The sequence below is a fragment of the Magallana gigas genome, chromosome 1 (assembly GCF_963853765.1).
Source record: "Magallana gigas chromosome 1, xbMagGiga1.1, whole genome shotgun sequence".
Lineage (NCBI taxonomy): Eukaryota > Metazoa > Mollusca > Bivalvia > Ostreida > Ostreidae > Magallana > Magallana gigas.
In genome coordinates, this window is record NC_088853.1 from 54950843 (window position 1) to 54973925 (window position 23083).

At 33.6% G+C, this 23083-nt stretch overlaps 1 protein-coding gene and 1 long non-coding RNA gene across 2 annotated transcripts; one reads left to right on the forward strand and one right to left on the reverse strand.

Moving 5' to 3' along the window:
* Positions 1 to 688: 688 nt before the first annotated feature.
* Positions 689 to 5266, reverse strand: LOC136273247 (uncharacterized). Its single transcript, XM_066077783.1, has 11 exons — positions 4898 to 5266; positions 4642 to 4774; positions 4421 to 4540; positions 3968 to 4160; positions 3511 to 3869; positions 2970 to 3221; positions 2515 to 2875; positions 2149 to 2412; positions 1741 to 1986; positions 1528 to 1659; positions 689 to 1443 (listed from the first exon to the last, which is right to left on the reverse strand). The coding sequence occupies exons 1-11, from the start codon at positions 5065 to 5067 to the stop codon at positions 1097 to 1099; spliced, it is 2577 nt and encodes an 858-aa protein (XP_065933855.1). The 5' UTR covers positions 5068 to 5266; the 3' UTR covers positions 689 to 1096.
* Positions 5267 to 6112: 846 nt separating this feature from the next.
* LOC136273552 (uncharacterized) lies at positions 6113 to 7936 on the forward strand. Its single transcript, XR_010711746.1, has 4 exons — positions 6113 to 6371; positions 6457 to 6842; positions 6984 to 7103; positions 7382 to 7936. It is a non-coding gene; the product is annotated as an uncharacterized lncRNA (long non-coding RNA).
* Positions 7937 to 23083: the final 15147 nt, after the last annotated feature.

A 23083-nucleotide genomic window follows, 5' to 3' on the forward strand; every position in this document is an offset into this window, starting at 1 on the left:
ATATTATCTCATTACTATTTTTTCTGTTCTGGCTGCTGGACGCAAGAAATTTTCATGAACCTTAGCTTGCATATTTACCATGCAACTTCCTTAAGACTTGGTTTTAATTTAGTTAATATTTTGTTTGGTGAACTTCCAATGTCTAAAAACAACAAAGTTATTAATTTTATTATTCTATGTTCGAAACAATATTTGTTTACTTGTTTAAAGAAAGGCAAACTGCCATGCCTTTCTGGTATTTTATCTTATTTATTTAACAAATACAAGGTTGAAAAATATATAGCTTGTAAAAATTTTGAAATGCAAAAATGTGTCAATACCTGGCAACCCTGGTATTCTATCTGAGACACTATGATTCAATCTTAGTCATGTTATTTGTCTTAGATAATTAACACTTTGTTCATTAATTACCAATTTATGTGCTTTCATCCGTTCTAATATTCTTACTCTTTTATGTTTACCTTATTATTTTTTTGTTTTTGTTTTTTTTTTTTGGGGGGGGGGGGGGGAGGGGGGGTTAATTCTTTTGTTATTTTTTTAAATTTTAACACCCTCTACCAATTAGATTGAGTGTGAGAGAGTGAGCACGCGTGAAAGAATATTTAAAAAACTGTATTGAATTTATTTATTATGTTTCTTGAGAGTAAAAAAAAAAAAAAAAAAAAATATTTCATTAGCATTGCTATTCTCTTTTGAGAAGTGGACAGGCATAGCCTACATCCACTTCTCTTCGCAAGCCCTCATGTTTTGATTCTGGAAAACGTGTAAATGCCGGAACCGAAGACGGTTTTCGCTTCGATCCATATTTCGACTCCAGTTTCCTTGAATTTTAGCAGCGGGCATATGAATTCCACATTCTAAACAATAATGCACATATACATCACAAAATAACCAACACTTACCCGCTGTCAAAGCAGTTTCCCAACTTTTACATCCCGGGTTTAAATATGTGGGTCACATTGTTTATATACGTCAGCGCACTCCTATGACAGCTCAGAAAATTGAGTTTCGGATAAAATTGAAATCGTTTCAAAAGAAAACATTGAAACAGAAAACGTCATTAAATCAATTTAATTTTACATTGTATGGCAGAATTTTACATAGTGGTATTTCGTCTTATTTTGTCTAGTTCTTTTGATCTTTGTTGGATTTTGCTCTTTAATTTTAATGGAAAATTGGAATTAATATCAAACTTAAACTGATGAAACGCGCCGAAAGATCGACCAGGAATCTCTTTAAACAGCTCTTCTGGGTACAAAATTTTAACGAATTGCTTAAGATCGTCAGAGAATTTGCTTTTTTCATGAACAATGAATTCTCTTTGTTGTATGTCAGCAGCTCCTAGAAAAATTTTGTCCAGCGTTTTCCCAAAGCTTCCCACCATTTGACTGTGTCTGGCTACAGTCTCATCAGTAATATTCCCTCCTGCATCCCTGAGAGAGTCTATGGAGAAAATCATACATATCAACAAAGCTGCTAATACATACTTAAATTAATTTTTTTCAGAAATGAAACATTTTTTTCGACCTTTGAATTCTTTATTGAGAAACTCATTGACAATATCTGCCTCCATGTTTCTACCCGGACCCCCTGCCAGATTGACCGTCCGATTCCATACACTGTCAAACGCCAGTCTTTCTGGTAACCATCCTTCAATGCCTAAATTAAACAAAAATTATCAATTCTTTCATAGTAAATAATGAAAGTGTATGTGTACTCTACAAATATAACAGACCAAACCTGCTAAGAGACGGTGGGCCAGTACGACGTATTTTGGATGGTGCCTGTTGTGGAACTGCACAACGTCATATCTCCAATGGCCCATCATCGCGTCCCCATCATTTTCTCGCACAGCGTCGTGTCTAACGAGGTCCATCAGACCATGGTATGTAAGTGCTCTAACATACAGGTTTTTCAAATCTGGTTTAACAACTGACTCTGGTTGATCCGTACCGGATTTGCATTGGTTGCAATACCACTTCCCACCTTTCATAAAATATAAACAATGAGCTATAATTATTTGATTAAGATAAAGTAGCGGAGCGGTGTATGGATGGGTAATTACGAGTAGTGAAATTTTATAATTAAATCTTTTAAAAATTCTAAAATGAAAATGCATTAGCATTTATTTGGTATATATATTCTTACGGGGTGCTGTTTTCAGTCCCACACATTTCATGTGAAACCATTCCAGTGGACAAGCAGTATTATCGCAGCCAATCATTGGCTCATGCTTTCCCAAGTCAACGCCACAGCAATATTTATAGCTGCCCCTACATTCCTCTGAGCATGCAAAGTCTTCAGATTGTTCAAAGTCCCCATCACCTCCTGTGACGCAGTCTATGTGGAACCAGTTGTTCCCTGGACAGTTTGCTCCGGTACATTCCACCATGGGTACGTCATCTCCCAACTCTGTAAAATACGATTTTTTTTTAGATGAAATCGACAGCTTTGGGAGAGAAAACTCACGAAACTCATATAATACAAAGTACAATATATAATAATGAGATATACCTTCCTTACAGTAACAGAATTCGTACACTGATCCATCCTCTCTCGCATTGACTATCCTATTCACATCGATCTCAAACCAGATCAAGTCAACGATTTGCCTGGCAATGTTCATGACATATTCTGTTTTGTTTCGGACCGTGTCTATGTCTGTGGGCTCGTCCGTAATTGATTCCATGTGTAGTACTTCCATCGCCGCCAGAATAGTGTACCCGTATGTAACAAACTTTAAAAAAGTAGATGCATGGTTGAAAGAATCACCTATCTGTTTCTTTACACCTCTGTGGCCGAAGAGATTTTTCAAGTGGAATAGTGTTCCCTTGTCTTGCGCACTTTTCCCACTAAAGAATATGTCCATTGTATCCTACTCAAAAAAGCGTTAGATTATGTTACATGTATATCATTATGATAAACAATTGAAAAATATAATATTTCTTTGAAAAAGGATATTTTTCTACCTGCATAAGTAGCATTCTTTTGTGAAACTCTTGCGCCACCGGCTGAAGCCCCTGCAATCCCTCCAATGGCGTCCCTGCGTTGGCCCGAGCCATGTGAGCATCATTATGACGCTCACATGAAAGACCATCGCCATAACATATCAAGGGGAAAAGGAGATTTTCTTGTCTAGGTACATACTCATGGAGTCTTTCAAGAATTCTGATCGTCCCCTCTGTTGTTGAAGGATTTTCTTGACACACACCTAAATTGATCTAACAGGAATGGCATCGATTAGTTATGGTGTTAAAAGGTAGGTGTTAAAAAAAATTAATTACTCGATTGATCATCAAATTCTTTAAATGATTGCGAAAGAGGGGCGAGGTCGTCACGGAGAAATTTCCGGCGTCCGTTTATCTACTAGAGAACCACCCCCACCCCCCCCCCCCCCCCCAACGAAATCGTATTTTTTTTTCGCTTTCTGCAAAAGATATAATTTTTCGTTTGTAAAAAAGTTTGACCTCTAAGAACACAAAATTATAGATGGTGTATAAAAATATTTACAACACTGCTTTTCTTTGACGACTCTCGCCAGAACCGGTGTCTAACGTGCTTTGGCACACATTCTGAGAAGTGTCTCTGGAAAAAAGGGATTTCTTGCACCAATATGCGTGCCACTATGATGCTCATCCTATTGCGTATCTCTTTACTATCATCTTGACTGGGCAGGAACTTCTCAATGGGAATTTCTACTGCATGTTTCCTAATGTCGTTGTCTAAATAGGTTGATGGAACTCTGTTTTCAACACAATAGGAAAGTGCCCACAACATCATCTTATTTTGACGTTCACTGCCTTGTCGGGACACTCGAACCATCTTTCCAACATTGTCCCAGACAAGGCAATACCCAGGTGATTGTTTGTCTAAAAATGGATCAAGAATTATGGATTTTGTGTACGTCTAATTACTAGTATTCAACTAAAGATTTATTCATACAGTTTAAACATAATCTGCGTTTTACCTATATCAATAGATGTATCTGATGCTACGCTTTCTAATTCTAACATCGGAAGAAGACTATTGGAGTCTGAGCTCATCCCTGACTCCACAGAACTGTTGTCGTCTTCGTCTGTATCTATAGTTTCATCCGCATCAGAATTTGTCGAATCCATATCTGCATCAGTTGGCTCATCAAAACCAAGTCCCATGTGTTTCTATTCAAATATTTTAAATGTGATACTTACGATATTTAGAAAAAAAAGTCAGCATTTTAAATATGTTTCCGCATCTTCAACGTTTATGCTCGGATCAACAAAAATTTCAGGAGTGGGGGAGGGGAGGGGGGGGGGGGATATTTAAGTTTGCCTTGCGGGGGTGGGGCTCGAGATATGTTTTTGTTAATTTTACTCTGTAAATTTAAAATAGAGCCCCCCCCCCCCCGATCCGCGCATGACATTTTATTGTATGTTCAAACCTCAATATTTTCTTTCATTTCTACCACTTTCTCATCGACGTGTACTCTGATGGATGACAAAAGTCGTAGGGTAGTGTCATAACTAGTACAAAATCCAACTCGATTTAGGTGTAGGAAAATCTGAGTAAAAGCAATATGTGTACATGCCTTATTTTATGATCATGTTGAAAGATGAATGGATAAATACATGTCGATGAATGAAGACTATTTGTTCAATGTACCTTTCTTTGTGCGCCACATCTCCATAGTTCGACCCCATGGAGTCCCTGAACAAGATTTATACGTGGTGAACGCATATGAAGCAAAACTGCTGACACAAGACCTATGGCCGGAATCAGTGACAAATCTTTGGGTCTGTAAATGATAAAACACATCTTACTATTTCTTCACACCCATAGTTTGATAAGTTGACGTTTATAAATTAATATTTTCAGTCAACAATTATATTTTTTTTTATTAGTTTGTGTATATAATTACCCTCGCAAACTCCGTTCGTTTTCAGTGGTCGTCACAGCTGCGATGATTGCCGTGGACAAGAGAGGGACAAATTGGTCGACTGCTTGAGTGATATCAGGCCATTTGAAATCTTTCATATTTTCGTATGTACATTTTTGGTGTACTTTATTTTCTTTGTCCCGCAAAAGCATACGAATTCCTCTCCTTACTTCCTTTTTCACCAAGACATGCAAGGCTCTCCTTGCTCCAGCAAAGTTTTGGTACAAGTAGGAGAAGCCCTTTCTGTACTCGTGATTTTCGATACATCTAACTGCATAGCCAATGTTTTTCTTGGCCTGTTATAAGAAAATAAAGTATCTACTATATGCGCAGATCTAGAAGTGGGAGAGGTCTTATATCACTAAAGTAAAATGGCCATAAATTGGCAGGACCCCCCCCCCCACCCCCACCCGTCAAACGTAGGTATCCCTCGAACCCCACCCCAACCCCACAAAAATGTTCTCTACCCGCGCATGGTTACTACATTGATATTAGCTAATTTGAATATGAGTTAAACTCTTTGATTATGTATTCTCTTTAAGAAATGAACAGATATAGCCTTCATTCAACCTTAATCATGAAGGCTATGCATGTCCACTTCAAAAATAATGTGAAAACTGCATACCTTCTGCTTTAAATCTACAACTATTTTCTTCGGAGTTGTTCCGGAAGGTCTGTAAATCTTTATTTTCCTCGGTGTTTTCAATGGAGTCAGCAACCTTTTCCCCTCCATCTCCCGTGCTGAAACTGCTTTCAACACTGTGACATTTAGCGGGAAACTCAATGAACGACGTCAAATATTTCATTCACAACAAAAAAACCGCGCGAAAACCGTGGGAATGGAAGGTGAGGATGTAATAGCAGTCTTCGAATCGATTAAAAACATATATAGATTTGATTTTGATTTGAAAAAGGAGCAAATCAATATCATACAGTTGATATTGAACGAAAGACACGTGTTCGGTTTGCTTCCAACAGGATTTGGCAAGTCTGTTTGCTACATACTGCCACCTCTGATGTTAGATGAAGTAAGTATATAGCGCGGGGTTAAGGCACGAAACGGGGAGGGGGGGGGGGTCAAATTTATTCATAATTATTTTTACTAACTTTAGTATATGAATTCAATAAATCTGAATTTGCCAAGGTGCCAACAAATTTCCAAGGGGAAACTCAGAGGAGGGGAGGGGGGATGGCGCGGCTATGCAAATATGATATGTATACGTTTTAAATCGTGTATTTGTTTTGATAAAAAATACATTCCTAGGTTTACACACACACATGCCGTTCATGTTATTATTGATCATCATCACATTTCAGTTGAACTGGACAATTAAACATGTTTCGATTGTTGTGTCACCTTTGAAGTCACTAATGGCTGATCAAGTCGCAGACCTTCAGAACTTTAATGTTTCTGCTATTGCAATTGAACCGGGAACAAGTCCAGATACCATACGGGGTAAACAAATAATATCAATTTTTACATATTCATTAATTGATGATATGTTGCAGTTTTCATATTTATTTTCTTGCACATTTTCTAGATATAAAGTTTGGGAAGTATTCCATCATTTTCATGTCCCCCGAATCAGCGACCTCCCCCCACTGGAGAAATATACTACTTTCTGAAGACCTGAAACCCAGAATATGCGTGTTTGCGTGCGACGAGGCCCACTGCATTTCAGAATGGTTTGTATATCCACTCTATGTATTAGAAAAATGTTTGTAAATTTTTAATTATTGCCATTTGAATATTTTACAGGGGAGAGGACTTTAGACCATCGTATAAAGAAGTATTATGTCTAAGAAGTATAATCGAAGCTCCGGTTTTGGCAATTACGGGTACTTGTGATGAAAAAGTTAAGAAAGATATCTTTTCTTCTTTGGCATTAACAGACGAAGTGTCTGTAATTGCTGTTGTCCCAGACCGGTATGTTTTTATTTTATATACATGTATTTGAATATTTGCATGATTTTAATATTAGTATGATCAGTATGATTAGTAATCAATTTTCTTTGTATTACTATAAGAAAAGTTATTTTATATATATCAAAACTGGTACATTTTCAGGCCAAATATTTATCTTGATATCCGAGAGTCAAAACAAAATCATGAGACTGATCTCCAGTGGATGGTGGACTACATAAGTGCAGAAAAAACGAATGCAAAGAAAATTATAGTGTACTGCAGGTATACGTTTTATATATATTCATATATACATGTTTATAATGATAGGGAAGAGAAGCCACTTGATCTTGCAAAAAGAAAATGTCGCAGGCGACCCCTTTTTTCGTATTTACTGTGAACAGCCAACGCTGATTTTTTAAAATCAAGAATGACCCCCCCCCCCCATTTTTTCACTATAATATTTTTGTTGTATGTAAACTTCATACTACAACCACTACCTTCTCTTCTCTATTTTTTTTGTAATCGCTGATACCTGTTTAACTTTTGTTTCCGTTTTTTAGGTCGGTCAGTGCTACAGCCCTGCTGTACGTACACTTTAAGGACGCATTGCGCGAGCGTGGAACTCCTGATGGACTGATAGACATGTATCATCGCTCCATCGATGATGAAAGTAAAAAAAGGATATTGGAGTCCTTTAAGAAACCCGATAGTTGCATTCGTTGCCTTTTTGCCACCATTGCGTTTGGAATGGGCATACAAATTAAAGACATTAGAATTGTTGTTCATTGGGGGGCGGCAAAATCATGTTTATCATATTGGCAAGAAATTGGTAGGGCGGGTCGCGATGGCCAGCAGTCTACTGCAATCTGCTATGCATATGGCCGTTCACTCACAAAACAAATGACAGCAGAAAGTATGATATCGGCTGTGCGTGGAACACTAAACGACAACAAATGCATGAGGCAGTCTGTTATGGATGCTATGTCAATAAAAGAAGCCGTATTTCACATTCAAAAACAAGAATGTGTTGGCTGTACAAATGAATGTTCCTGTGCATTTTGCATGTGCTGTAACTCATGTAAGAGTAAATGTTCTTGTGTAAATAAAAAACCTAATATGGAATTAAAATAAAGATTGAAATGTATATCTTTTTGTTTATATGATACAGTTATTTTAATTGAGCGTATTTTACTAAATTATTTTCTTAGAAATAGTAAAACATACTTTAAACCTCTTTTGATTGTGTCAAAGATACGTAGATACGTTTAATCTGAAGTCGCTTAAAAAAAAAATTATATTTCCAATTTTTCCGACTTGAAAATTTTCTCCTTTTGAAACCGCCAATAGAGAGCTCTGACCTAGATCTCATAATTTAAACCCGGGATGTAAAAGTTGGGAAACTGCTTTGACAGCGGGTAAGTGTTGGTTATTTTGTGATGTATATGTGCATTATTGTTTAGAATGTGGAATTCATATGCCCGCTGCTAAAATTCAAGGAAACTGGAGTCGAAATATGGATCGAAGCGAAAACCGTCTTCGGTTCCGGCATTTACACGTTTTCCAGAATCAAAACATGAGGGCTTGCGAAGAGAAGTGGATGTAGGCTATGCCTGTCCACTTCTCAAAAGAGAATATAGCATTGCTACACGAGGCCAAATCTAGCATGTATTTTACTGTTTAACATGTTGTTTTTTTATCTTATAAAACATACAGTCACTGTTGCTGGCAGGAAATCTTTAAAATCGAACGGGAATATAGGGATTTATTTTGTCTCTACCATGATTTGTAGTGAACCTTTGGAATTGTATTGGTTTGAGACCTTCATTCAAAGCGGAGAAAAAATGATATTATGTACGGGTTAACAAATCTGCAGACCTTCGCAAAATGTTAATTTATACCTTAGAACATTATTCACGTTTATCAAAATGAATCAATCACATACGACCTAGAATCATATAAGTAATTTGACATTTTAAACACTATCCGTCTTAAATTTATGAGCTAAAAATTGATAATTTTTCATCATAGTGGAAAAAAATACAAGCGACCTAATTAGGATAGAGTTAACAATTTGTGGATGTTTAACTACTTTTCGAACTTTTCTGGCAACGTTTTTATTTCCGAATTATTTATAGGTATTATGAATTCATTGTGTATGTTTTGTTTTCTCTATTGTTTATGATGTATATTGATCAGTAAGTTTTAAAAAAGTATCCCTGAATGCTTATATAATGTTAGAAGGTTTCATTTAAGGTGGAGTAATCCTTCTAGCGCCTCTCTCACAGGTGAATGAAACGTGACACCTGTATTCTGATTGTTATCTATAAACGTATTTGAATTCGTTATTCATTCATAAAATCATTTTTTAAAGTCTCGAAATCACTTGGTGGGCATGTTTGTTTAACAATGAATCCCAGGGTGTATATTTATAAGGGCGTTCACAATTCGTAACAGAAAAAAATTCATCTTTCTTTATAAATTGAAAAAACGCATTTTGTACAAAAAATATCTAAGGGTTGAACTTCCGATATACTTACGTTGGGATAACTGTCTTACGGGAAAGTTTGTTTTGTACATCAAAAAGCGAGTATGCTAAAATCATATTGACAAACGATTAATAGTACGATTTCCTAGTAGAGAAGTTTTGATGATGTAGAACATAAATGCAATTTGTTAAAAACCACTAATTTTTCATCGTCATTAGTTCTGAATTAAATTTTTCAACACATAAGCACAATTAAGGTGAAAACCCCCCAGAAAATACTATGTTTTTTTATATTTTAAAAACACCGTTTGGAGACAATAATGACAAAGAAGTAGTTGATTTCCTTTTTGTCCCTCATTCATTTATCTGGAGTGTTGTATCCAGCAGTACAGCGATTTCTCCCCCTTGTCTGCTTTCTACATTCATCCCGTCGCGTTTCTGCGTGTCGGGTTTGCTAGACTGGTGGAAAACCATTCTTCTGGTGGTCTACATTGAAATATCTGAAGTTTTTCTGGCTTTTTTTTAACAATTTTGATATTTTTTGTGCAAGAAAAACGGAAGAACCAGCGCTACTACAATAACTGTAAATTCGCCGCCTCGAACTGGAAGCGGCATTCTAGATTCATATATATATAATGTGATAAACACACACATAAAACAACAGTGTTGTTTACCTATTTCTCGCGAGATGTCTAAAATGCACCAACTTATAACAAATGTCATCAGTTCCGTAAAATGTATTCAAAAGTCTGTTTGAATAAATGTTTCTGTTTGAATGGGATGAAGGAAACCATAAAAGCGATATTAGTGAGCAGTAAAGTCCTCGTTTTATTAATTAGTTGTGAATGAAACATTTTATTCAACTTGTAAATATTTAAAATCGATCGGAGAATGTTGCCTCCAGTTTGAGGCGACGAATTTCCAGTTCTATAATGGCGCCTGTTCTGGCGTTTTCCTGGCATCATAAATGTAAATTTATTTGCAAACCCATCAATTATGACAAGAAAAGTTTTAAGAAATTTTTTAAAATATTGTTTAAAAACATACAATTTGAAACAATTTTTTCCTAAACATAATTACATATTCATGTCAGTGAACACAAATAATCTGAGCAAACTTAAGATATTTCACAATTTAATATTTAAGTCGTTTGACTTTGAAATTGAACTTGGCAAAAATCCATTTGATTCTGGTTTCTTAGGAATTCTTGCCAAACTCCATCTCTTTTATTCGTCACCAACCTTTTTGTCGACTTCAGGCACCAGTTTCCTGAGAGATTCCGAGGGTCGAACTGACATTTACAACGGTTAGCATTTTTTTAGCGTTATACCTTTATTAGTTACGTAGTCGGTTCAATCTTTCTTTTTCTTTGTTTCATCCCGATTTTGCAATACCCTCCTAATTTTCCCGTCTTTTACTAATGATATAATATTTCAATAGATGTTTGTTAAAGTAAAAAAAAAAATTTTTTAAATAAAGTTGTAAATATTTGATATAATTATTGTTTGCGGAAACAAAAATGAGATAAATCAATCATCATATTTGATAAGAAAAAAAATCAGAAGTACCCAAGGGCGTCATCGGAACTATCGGACACAGTGATAAACGGTTTTTGTACACATTGTCTTCTGTACATTTTCGTCCAAGAGATAGTTATATAAAAAAAAATGCCTCTTTTTTCCTAAACGCAAACTTTAATGTTACTTTCTGGAATATATTGAAAACTTTTTTTTTTCCAATGTGCTTGGAAATATGAGTCATCACCCCAAAGCAGATTTTTTTTTTTAAATCAATCAATCCATTGCTCAGTCTACAGATTTCTGGAACTATAGATACCAGGTTTTTTTTCTTTCAAGTAATTCAATTGCAATATACACAACTAACAATGCAAACACTTTTAAAAAATATTTATTAATTTTAAAACATGTCCATTTTCTCCTCCTGTCTGGGGGGAAGGGGACCTCTGTTAATCTGAAATTAAATCAAACAAAATATTGCTAAATTCATAGGAAAAAAAAGTACATTTTATTTATTTGTTTTTTTTTCATTTATGTCTTTGAAATATTTGTTTGTTTATTTAAGTTTAGAAATTTATTCAAACAAAACACTGTTAAAGTCATGATAAAAAAAATAGATTTTTTTTTTGAAGTTATATTTAATTTTTTTGTTTGTTAATTTTATGTAAGAAATTTAATCAAAGACAATACTGTTAAATGCATGACCCAAAAAAAAACTTTCATTCAATTTTTTTTTAATTACATTAATATTCATTTGTTAATTTTATTTCAGTGCATTCATTTTATTTTCAATCATCAACATAGACTTACTTTTCCAATCATTTCTCGGGCTCCTCGGGCTCCATCGCCGCGGTGGAGGTGCTGGCCGAGGCCATACTTGCGTTTCCCTCAAGCGATCTGAAATTTATTGTACACAAACCTCATCATTAGGTTAGAGAAATTTTTATCTAATTCATTAACATATATATATATATATATATATATATATATATATATATATATATATATTCGTGACAATAATATTCCCATTATATCTATCTTATTTTCAACATTAAATGTAAACTTACCCAAATACAGTGACATCCCTATGTAAAAAAAATTAATATAAACCAAATAAAAAATAAATAAATATAGAATTAATAAATAAATGAAAGAAAAAAAGAATAAAAATAGACTATATAATGAAATACTGAATAAATATTTGTTAACAAATAACTGTATTTCATAGTTCTTAATTTACATACATGTAAAAATTTATCATTAATTTTCTCTTTCTTTCTTTTTTTTTTTTTTAAATGAAATCGTTATTATATAAAATAATAACTCACAGCAGTTGTCTCTCGAGACTAAAATAAAATGATTACAAGACAGTGTAAAGAAAATGCGCAAAATTGGTTAGATAATGTTATACGTTTCTATGTACTTAAAAGCATGAATAAATAACGTAGACATCCAAAACCATGACAATTAAAAATGACATAAATATCATACAGTTAGTATTTGATATAACAGATATTCTATGGTGATTAAAAAAGACATACATACCTATTGTCCAGAAGGCAGTAACTCTCCGTGGTTGAACTACGGGAAAAAGGACGTAAAATTTGGAACTAAAAAAATCTATATATATTTAAAATTAAACCAAATGAAACATGTAAATTTGTTACGTAACTTACTCGTCGCTAATTTTTTTACATATATAACCATTCAAACATTAAAAAAAAACATAACTCAGTGACAAAAATATTTTAATTTAATAAAAAAGAATCATACTAACGTCGGACGAATCGGCGCATTGGGGGGTAATCTAAATGAACATGAGAATTAAGGGTCACATTATATTTACTGCATACTACAATGTATAAATTACGAATTTAATATTTAAAAGGATAAAATCAAAATTAATTTACTGACCCAATCGGCACCGACGGAGTAAAGGGATTAAAGTTAAGAATATATGAAAAAATTAATGTATACGTATATTTCTAAGATCATTTACAAAAAATTGCGTTTCATTGAATATAAAATATACTAACAGGTTTCCCCTCCTCTTCTATGATATCGGCGTGCTATATATGTACGGACAGAATATGAAATGCTATTAATTTTGAGTGAAAGTTGAGTGTAGAATTTATTATTTCTGAACAATAAAACAATTGAAACTTTTAATTTTGGGAAGAAAAATACTAACCCTGACGAACATCCCGGTGAGGAGCTGTGCGTCCTCTTTCTGGATGCTAGTGGAGTACTTTACATATGGGTGAAAAATGATGATCAATTTTATTTTTTGAAGTGTAAATCATAAAGAATAAAAATTTGGTTAAAGTAAACAGAACGGAGATTAAAATTATATACACTGGAGAGTACGTTTTATTTCTAAAAACAACACAAACGAAACTTACGAAGAAAGAAGTGGAGTGGCACACTGCTCCATACTTAATCCAAAAAAAAAAAAAATGAAAAGACTAATTTACAACTTCGTTCTACATTCTATTACAAAAGATATTTTCACACAAAGTTGCTTCATATTTCAAGTTATCCTAAAATTTACTTTTTTTACTTTACAGTTGTGAAGTTTTCATTGTAATGTGTGTTTTAAAAAAAATGACTCACTTGTAGCTAACTTTTTAAGTAAAATCGTGTTATTTTTTTTTTCTATTATCAATTACTCACGGACATGGCAGGTCGTCCAAGTCGATAATCGCTTGCGCGAGATTTCTCATTACTTGACGCACTTCCCCGCAAGTACAGCGACTTAAAATTATATTTAAGAGAAATAAATAATTTTATCGCCATTTTTCTTGTGCGGAATTTACTAATTTTATTTCTGAAATAAAAAAAATGAAACACAAATCATAGGTAAAAAAAAAAAAAAAAAAAAAAAAAACTTACATTGCCATGTTTGAATCCTTGTGAATATATTCCAAAGACAATTTTATTGAGCGTTTTCTTCGGTTTTAATACAGCTTTGAAAATTCTCGTGCTCATTATAATTTTAAAGAAATTTAGAAAAATATTATAAATCAAATTTCGAGGCAATTTGGGTTTAGGAAAAAAAGATGGAGGGGCCCATTATGCTTTCTTATCTTTTCTGAAACTCATCCGTTCAATTTTTATGTTACTTTGATTTTTTATTCTTTTGTTCATTTTTTTTTCTTTTTGGTAATTATATTTGGTACTCCTGCTGTCAAATTTCGTCGGAATTTGATATATATTATCACTATCTTAAAACTTCATCGTGAGAAAGGGATGAAGGAGATCGGTAGGTACTTTTCTCCTTAGAAATTGTCTAAATGACTTTTTGAAAAATGACATGTTTGCAAACTTAAAACCGTCAAACACGGCCACTAGGTTAATCACGAGTTCAAACGCGTGACATTAATTCCCTTACGCACTCTCCCAACTGGTTTGGCCTACAATTATTAACAGGGAATTTCAAATCAAATCAATTGTCGTTAAAATTAAAACAATTCATAAAACTTAAAATTATCGAAAAAGCGACATTTTGTGTAATCAGTATCCTCGTCAGGTACAGAATGACCAAATAAGCAAATTTTGATAGACACAAATGTATGTCATAAAGCTCAGACGATATACACAATACAGTGATTGTCTGTATACAGAGTCCAATAAAAATTGGTTATCATCACTTTTTATTTGTTCGGGATCACCCTAACCCGCACTGTTAACGGGAGTTAATGACTGATCAAAATATCACGTGAAAGGGTAAACTTTAATTTCATGATTAAAAGTTCATAATTAGTGCATTTCAGTTATTCAATAACACTGCTACATAAAATGTTTCATTCGAAATATAACTACCTTAGTCCCGATCGTACAATTAAGAATTCGGGGTAATTGCGGATCTATTGTACAGTATGTACATTTATGCAAAGAGACCCAGATCAGAGACATAGTCATGCTGGACTCGACGGAGAAAAACCACAGGTGCAGACGTAATTATTTTTTTATTTCCTTAAACGGGTCTCTGCGCTCACACTTCTAAGGTTAGACCGATCATAAGAAAACACCGATCGCGAGAAAACTCTGCCTCTGTCACTTTTATCAAATGAATAAGCACAATTAATTGCCGATTGCATCACATTTCGCAATGGCTTGCCGTTTCGTTAATGGAAGGCCTTTGTGCCCTGGTAATAATTTTTTTTACTCCAAAAAAAGGATAGCGGAGAAATCTATTTTTAATGTTATTAGCTAATGTAAATAGTGTTTTTTTCCTCCCGATAGACGACGCAACCACCGCAACAATGCCGCCAATGTGTAAGTATGTGCATGATTGAAGATGTTGATTTTGTTTTATTTTTTATTTGTTGAATAATTTCTCGGGTGCAGATACACTTTGATATTGCTTTTTGCTTTTTGATATTCAAATTTTAGCAGACACTTCCTCTGTTCAACCCTCCTTAAATCAAATATGTCGCAGACCAGTCGACCGTACAACACACAATTTCAACACGTACATACTCTCAAACTGTCACAGCGACCCCATTTACCAACATTGATTCCACACGTACAATCAATATCAGTACCCCGCACACTTTGACATCAGACATCACTACATCACATCATACGGGCACCGCAGACAGCAGTACACTGTCTACTCGACCCACCATTCTCTGGCCGCACAGTGTATAGTACACGCAAACTATCATCATTTCTACTTTAATTACTATCATTTTTAATACATCACTTTTAATACATCACATTCTATCAACATCAATACTGATAGAAACATAGAAGAAACTCCGACGACAGAGGAGGTCACGGCACAGGGGCATCGGCAACGACTTACCGGGACAGTGACAGCGACACAATCTGTAAAAAAGTACACAATCTGACTAACGTTCCTTCTTGTGATTGGCATTATTATCCCCTCGCGCAACTTGTTATAGCGTCGCTGCTGTGCATGTGTGCGCTTCATTTCTGTGAAACCAACATATTCTTATAATACTTATGTTTTTTTTTTAAAAAGTTATATAAAAAATATTGAATATAATTTTATTTTGTTTGTTTTTCCCCTTATTTTTTTTATTTTCTTGCTTCCTACAGTTAATTATCACAAACTTGACTAGTTAAGCATATGAAAAAACTAACCGTAGGCTGTCATGAAAAGTCTTTCATCATCAAGTACATTAGGTGGGGAAAAACCTGTTCACCTACTATATTTGATTAATGCTTTTCCCCCAGTTTCATTGTATGAGATACATCTTTTCGAAAAATTTGGTGGGCGTTAAAACGACCGTTGAAATATTTCAGCTTCAAAGAAGCTACTGTTCTTTTCTCTTGTCTTCTTCTTCCTTCTTCTCCTTTACTTCTTCTTTATATTCTTCTTTTTGGTCTTCTAGATTTTGTAAGTACTGTTCGTACTTATAATCAAACATATATACCAGTCTGCCATCAATGTCCCTTAACCTCCCAGAAGGATAGGGGTCCATTGCTATTTCCCAAACCCAGTCTTTATGCTCAGGGATTGGTAAAGCAGTATCCAGCCCGTTTACCGCAGCCGAAGGAGTTGAATCGTTTGGTGTTAAAGGCATTTTGAAAAATGATAAAAAATTGTAACTACTTTTTAAAATATACCCTAAACTTTTTTAATATACACCCTTTTTTAATGTTCAAGTGCGCATGCTACATCACCGCATTTTTTCATGTAATTTTTTAAATTAAAATATCTCTCTCTGTGCACAGGTAAGTATACCTTATTTTCACTGTTTGCTCAAAATAGGTCATCTAAATCGACCTATTATTTCTAAATAAAATTCACGTATTGCTTAATATCATCTATTTTACGTTATCGATACTACAGCGCATGCTCTCAAACCATATAATCATCTTATGGTTTCGTCATAACCTAAAACCTCCTACTTTTTTTACGCATGCTCACTAAATCTGTATATTCATCCTCCCTTTCTAAAAGCAACCAATGAGAACACGACCTCTATAAATTTACTGTTCTAAAAAGTCCCCCTCTATAGGGCCTCAATAGTAACTACGTCACCACCTCTATATTCAATCCTCCAATGAAAACACGACCTCTAGTAAGACTGAGGTTAAGAGGTCGCCGCGCGCATTATTCTGACATGGTGTTGACACATGATTGTTTTAATATTTCATTGCAGACATGACGAAATTTTGACCCGTTAAAATATAGGTTAAGATGCTTAATTCTTTTAATTAGTATAAATAATCAAATCGGAGGAAAAGGGTGTCACTTCATGGTCCACAGCAAGCATTAATACATTTATTATAATTACGCATTAATAAAATGACAATTAATCAGTGTACCCCAGTTTGATGCACTCATAATGTAGATTGAGTCACCATTCATAATACAAGAATACATGAGACCAGTTTACATCAATTCAATCAAAATATATTCCAGGTAAACACATCAGTTATGATAAAGTTATTTTTTCTATTTATTATATGTATACCTGACGAAATAAATACTCAGGGGTACCATGATAACAGTGAAAACAGTACCTTGTGTATTATTAGGTAGGGTTAATAGTAAAATAATTAACGTCAGGTACCTGTGTCAAACGTATATAACAAGGGCGGATCTAGAGAGGGTCGGGGGGAGACACCCCCACCCCCCCCCCATGGAATTTCCAAAAATTTTGCATTTTATCATAAAACCATGGGAATTCCAAAGTCTCCTGGGGCTTCGCCAGACTTTCAATCTTTTGGACCCCTCCTGATTTAAAAAGCTGGATCTGCGTCTGCTATATAGGACATCTTGTACCTATATCTATGATAACGCTTACAAGTATAACTAGTGGGTATTGTTTTTTTTACAAAAAAACACATGTCTCCCCTTTTCCCCAAGGATTGTAATATGGGGCAAATTTAACAAATATTATTCAATAGTACACCTAAGTGTAATATTATTGTTCTTTGTTTAAAGTTTGAAGTCCTTCTGTCAAAGTATATTCAAGAGTTGAACAATGAAGTTTTTTCTAATTTGACTTTGAAATAAATTTTTTAGGTCAAGGTCAAAAATTTTGGTACAGTTCAACTAGGTTATATACCATCTATTCATGATACAAGTTAGAAGTCTGTATGTTAAAGGAGTCTTGTGTTATGGTCCGGACAATATTTTTTATGAAAAGCTTGACTTTGAAACACAAAATAGGTCAAGGTCAAAACTGTTGGTGGCGTGCACTCCTTCTCAATACCATCTACCTATGTTCCAAGTTTGAAGTCTTAATGTCAAAGGGTATTAAAGTTATGACCCAGACAAATTTTTATTATTTTTTTCTTAATTTGACCTTGAGTAAAACAAGGTCAAGGTCAAATATTATTCAATAGTACACCTAAGTGTATTATTAATGTTCTTTGTATAAAGTTTGAAGTCCTTCTGTCAAAGTATATTCAGAAGTTGAACAATGAAGTTTTTTCAAATATGACCTTGAAATAAAAATTCTAGGTCAAGGTCAAAAATTTTGCTAAGGTTTAACTAGGTTATATACCATCTATTCATGATACAAGTTAAAAGTCTGTATGTTAAAGGAGTATTGTGTTATGGTCAGGACAATATTTTTTATGAAAAGCTTGACCTTGAAACAAAAAATAGGTTAAGGTCAAAACTTTTGGTGGCGTGCACTCCTTCTCAATACCATCTACCTATGTTCCAAGTTTGAAGTCTTAATGTCAAAGGGTATTTAAGTTACGGCCTGGACAAATTTGGATGAAGAAGAAGAAGAAGAAGAAGAAGAAGAATGAGAAAGTCGACAAAAACAATATGTCTCCCCTTTGAAAGGGGAGACATAATAAGGAGCTCTTTTCCAGTCTGCATTTTACCATAATGAGGTTAAATAAATAACTATCTCTTATCGCGTTTTAATGAAGGCTAGCAAGGGTGTCGAAAACGTGACTTTAAGTTTTGGCGCAATTTCTGCAAAAAGCGCTTTTTGGACCTGGCGCGAAATATTTTTTGCTAGCGTCTGTGCTTTTCCCCAAACTTTTGACCTTTTTGAAACAAACATTTTTGAATGGTCAGAAAATCGGAACAAACTTATATCGATAATTATTAAAGACGCCCAAAAAGAACTATATATTAAGGGAGTCAATTAATACATATCATCTGTCCACCATACGTTCTAGATCTTAAATTTTGTGACATCTTCATTTTTACAATGGCCGGGTCGAATCAAGTAAAGTAAGTAATTCTACTTAAAGTAAAAAATGTATTTGTTTGGAATTATGTTTAGACTTTTTAAAAAGTTTAAAAGGTTTGTGCATTTTTTATAAAATTTATACCACTTGGCTGTTAATTAAGTCGTTTTTTTTTTCCTGTTTTCTCTATTAATATACATATCACAGTAATCAACGGTACCTCCTTTCCTTCAAAATTCTTGGGTATATTCGATGATTATTTATTCCAAACAAGTACATGTATTTGTGATTTTTTTCTTCTTAAAAATGAATTCAATGTGTTTAAATTCAAAAATTCAATTAGATATCTTTTAAAAAACGGATCACATTATCTCTGTACATTTTAAGACTATATAGGTTTCTGAAGAATTTTAAAAAATGATAATGATTGGATTGCTTTAAGCTAGAGATTACAACTTAATGATTATCATTGTCAATGTAAAAAAAATATAACGGTAAAAAAAATTACGTTTATTTCCAAATATTTTTATAGAAATTTTGTAAAAGATGAAGATATTAATGAATATTCCCCCATATTTGACGAATTCACAACAGAGTGGATCGGTGATCAAGAATTCTCGGTTGCCTCCTTTAATGAAGGGTAATTAATGACACATTCAATGCCTCATAAATGAGAGTTGATTTCCAGGAATAAAAAGATGGGACTTACACTTGATATATTAATTAATGTTGTAGAGATTTTATGGGTAAGGAGGGCACAAACAGAAAAAGAAAGCTAGAAGTGGACTTTTCCTGTGAAGGACAAAGGTATGATGATGTACATTGTATAGTTTATATACACTGTTTTCAAATACATGAATTATAATAAACTGATTAAAATATTAATTTTGATAAGGTATACATATATTTTTTTAAGTAAAGATTTCCTAATAAGTCAAACTGTAAATATTATTGTTTTTTACTAACTTAGAATTATTATTATGATGAAAAAAATAATTTTAAGTTATAGTGTCTCTATAAAACGACTGCTTTTTTATTGTAAATCTTATACATTGACATATTACTTATTTAACCCTGTTGTTTTTTTTCAGTCAAACAAAGAAACCGAGATTTAGCGAGGAGAACCTTATCCACTCCACATTCAGTTATATAGAGATATGTGTGTGTGAGAGTGGGTTAAGGGTGTGAGTGTGTGTGTATGTGTGTGTTATTGACCATAATTACTTAGTTTTTTTAAATTTTTTAAAAATAGTTATGGTAATGTTTTGGGAGTTTATTAAAGTTAACAAGCTCATTAAAGAAAATCATAGTCCTATGAGATAAATTTTCCGATATAGAGTTCCATTGTACCACAGGAGAAATTGGAGAAAATTTGAAACAACTAATTGCATCTATCAAGACCAGGGATGGGGTCAATTACAATGGAAAGTTATTAATTAAATTACAATTACTTGCTTAAATTCTTCAAGTAAATTACCATTACAAGAGTTTTCAAAAGTAATTAATTAAATTACAATTACTTTACAGATGTAATTAATTAAATTACAAATAACATTTTGAAATTCATCAAAATTTAATAAAACTATGATTCATAAAAATTTAATAAAACTATGATTTAACTACAACACATAAATAGTCAAGGAGGAATGTCTATAAGGTGAAAAAAAATTCGTCATAATCAAAATACTTTCACTGTTTGAGAATTTGCTAACTATTTTGATAAGTAACACTTTTTGGAAAGAAAAAAAAATAAATTTGGTTTTATTGTGTATTTCAAAACGCATGTACCGGTAGTAACAATATGGAGGTGCCCCATACCACCTTAAGACTGAATAAACATTTAAAAGTCATATCCATTAACATACACCTATCATGTCAACTAGTATTTCCTGCATGCAAAACTATTAAATGAAAACTTTTCCATTGCATTTTTATACACTATTTTTTTTTCTTTTTAAATACAATGCCAAAGTACAGGTTAATCTCGGGTAGAGCACAAACTATAACACAAACCACGAATGTAAGCAAGACTAGAGACAGTCCAAAGTTGCCTTTAAATTCATAACTTCTCATAAAATTCTTGAGTTGTTCTACTATCTATCAATCCTTTTTTTATTAACGGTTCCAACAGCTCTCCCAAAAATATCTGATAATATATGATTGGTTGCAACCTCTCTGGTTCTAAAGTCATTCTTCAACTTTCTTTGAATATTGTCCTTTTTTTAGTAGAGCACAGAAGTTTTGGTGCATCCTGAAAGCAAATTATAGAAGCAGTCATGAACGCTTCATAACCATCGCTACCATAATGCTTGTATAGTCTTCAGATTTGGGTTCATCCTCAACAAAGAACAGAAAAAACTAACTATTGTTTGCTCTTTTCTGTGTGAATGAAAGTAGGTCCTATTACATATGAAAGTCGACCCCTGTATCTACCATCTGCATATGCAATTTTGAAATTTTGGAAGCAAGTACTTGAAACATAGAAATTTCCCACAATGCAAGTCGAATCGATTGAAAACATGGAGAACTTCAAAGGGTGTGTATAGAAATGCTTCAAATCCTTCTGATCTGTTTTTACTAGTCCACTGTCATAAAGTCGGGAGCTTCTGATCTTATTTTACTAGTCGCCGATCTTAAAGTCAGGGGCTTCTGTCTGATCTTGTGTTTACTATTTTCCGGACCAAAAAAACAGCATTGTAAACCTTATAGGGTTGCTCCTATTATTTTTTAACTAGCTATTCCAATTCTTTATGTACATCTAATTTTTTCAAATGCAAGATACATTCATAATTTAATGTGTTGGATGGGGCGGATAAAACCCCTATTTTTGTTTTATTCAGGGATTGTGATCGGTGTCCGATCGCGACTCATCTTTAACAAATGTATTAGATTATAGCTTTGTATTATAACATGTAACATACTTGTAATGTTAATTGAAAAATGTTTTGTTTTTTTAATTATATGTTATGCTTGATAATACTGAGCTCACATGTGTCAAACCGAGCACAGGCTTTTATAAATTATATTTGTTCACATGCAGCACTATTTAATGAAGTAAAAACAACCCATTCATCTGTAGTATATCGCTGGAACGTCAATCGCAGACATATAAAACATTAAAATTCTTTAAATGTATAAATAGTTTAAAAGGATCGGCCTGCTTAATGTCAGTTCTTCATGAAAATGTATCATTGCCTATAATATTTTTGAAATATTTTTTTGGATTAGTCACACTTTATTTTTCATAATTTTTTGGCCCATGTTCACGTGCACTAAATAACCAGAAAAGGACATTTTGATATCATATCTATGATAACTGTATAGATGCACGTATACCTGACTTGAGTCTAAAAACAAATATCAATGGTGTATGAATGAACCATAACAGAAAATCATAGATAATTATAAAATGTCATAGCCGACATGATGTACTATTGTTTATATTTCAACAAATTTGATTAAGAAGAAATATGAAGTGCTGTTATATGTAGTTGTACTTTATTAACCAGTATTTTTCGCTTTTTTGCCAACCTTGAATTGAACGACACAAGGCCTTCCTTGTCACATGCTTTATAATAATTGATGCTATCCCTTGATTTGGCAATTAACATAGTATCCAACCGACTAACCGATGAAAAAATGTTTTACCTGCACAAATAAGTAGACACAGGGCAACCTTTTCTTTCATCAGTACACGCTACAGTTCATACTTTAACTGATGATCTTTGTCTTTCACATAACGTTTGGACTTCATCGAGACATTAAACAGTTCTCTGCTAATTCGGCCTATTACATTGATGATTTCAGCAACAATGTCAGGACCAAAATGCTTTTTACAGTCAGTATCAATTTGTCTCTCATTCGATATTTTTGGAATAAGTTTTGTTTTCCCTTACGGATTGCGGCACTGTCTCCATCTGTAGTCATAATGCTAATGAGGGTAGGTTCTCTGTAAGTAATTCTTGGCAGATTTCCTCGGTGGTGAAGTGTTCACAGCCGATTGGTGAATCCATGGTATGGGATGCTGAGCATTTTCCTGGATGATATGGGCATTTGCCCATTTTTGTACGCTTACAAAAAAAACTAGTTTTTTTGCAGCGACCCTATGATTTTTTTTCTCAGTG

Bases quoted from the DNA above. Each gene is read 5' to 3' on its own strand.
- LOC136273247 (XM_066077783.1), bottom strand. From the start codon at position 5,067: ATGCTTTTGCGGGACAAAGAAAATAAAGTACACCAAAAATGTACATAC. The intron at 4,541-4,641 runs GTACATTGAACA...GCTTTTACTCAG, and splicing joins GATGTGGCGCACAAAGAAAG to ATTTTCCTACACCTAAATCG. The intron at 1,660-1,740 runs GTTTGGTCTGTT...TGTTTAATTTAG, and splicing joins GGCCCACCGTCTCTTAGCAG to GCATTGAAGGATGGTTACCA.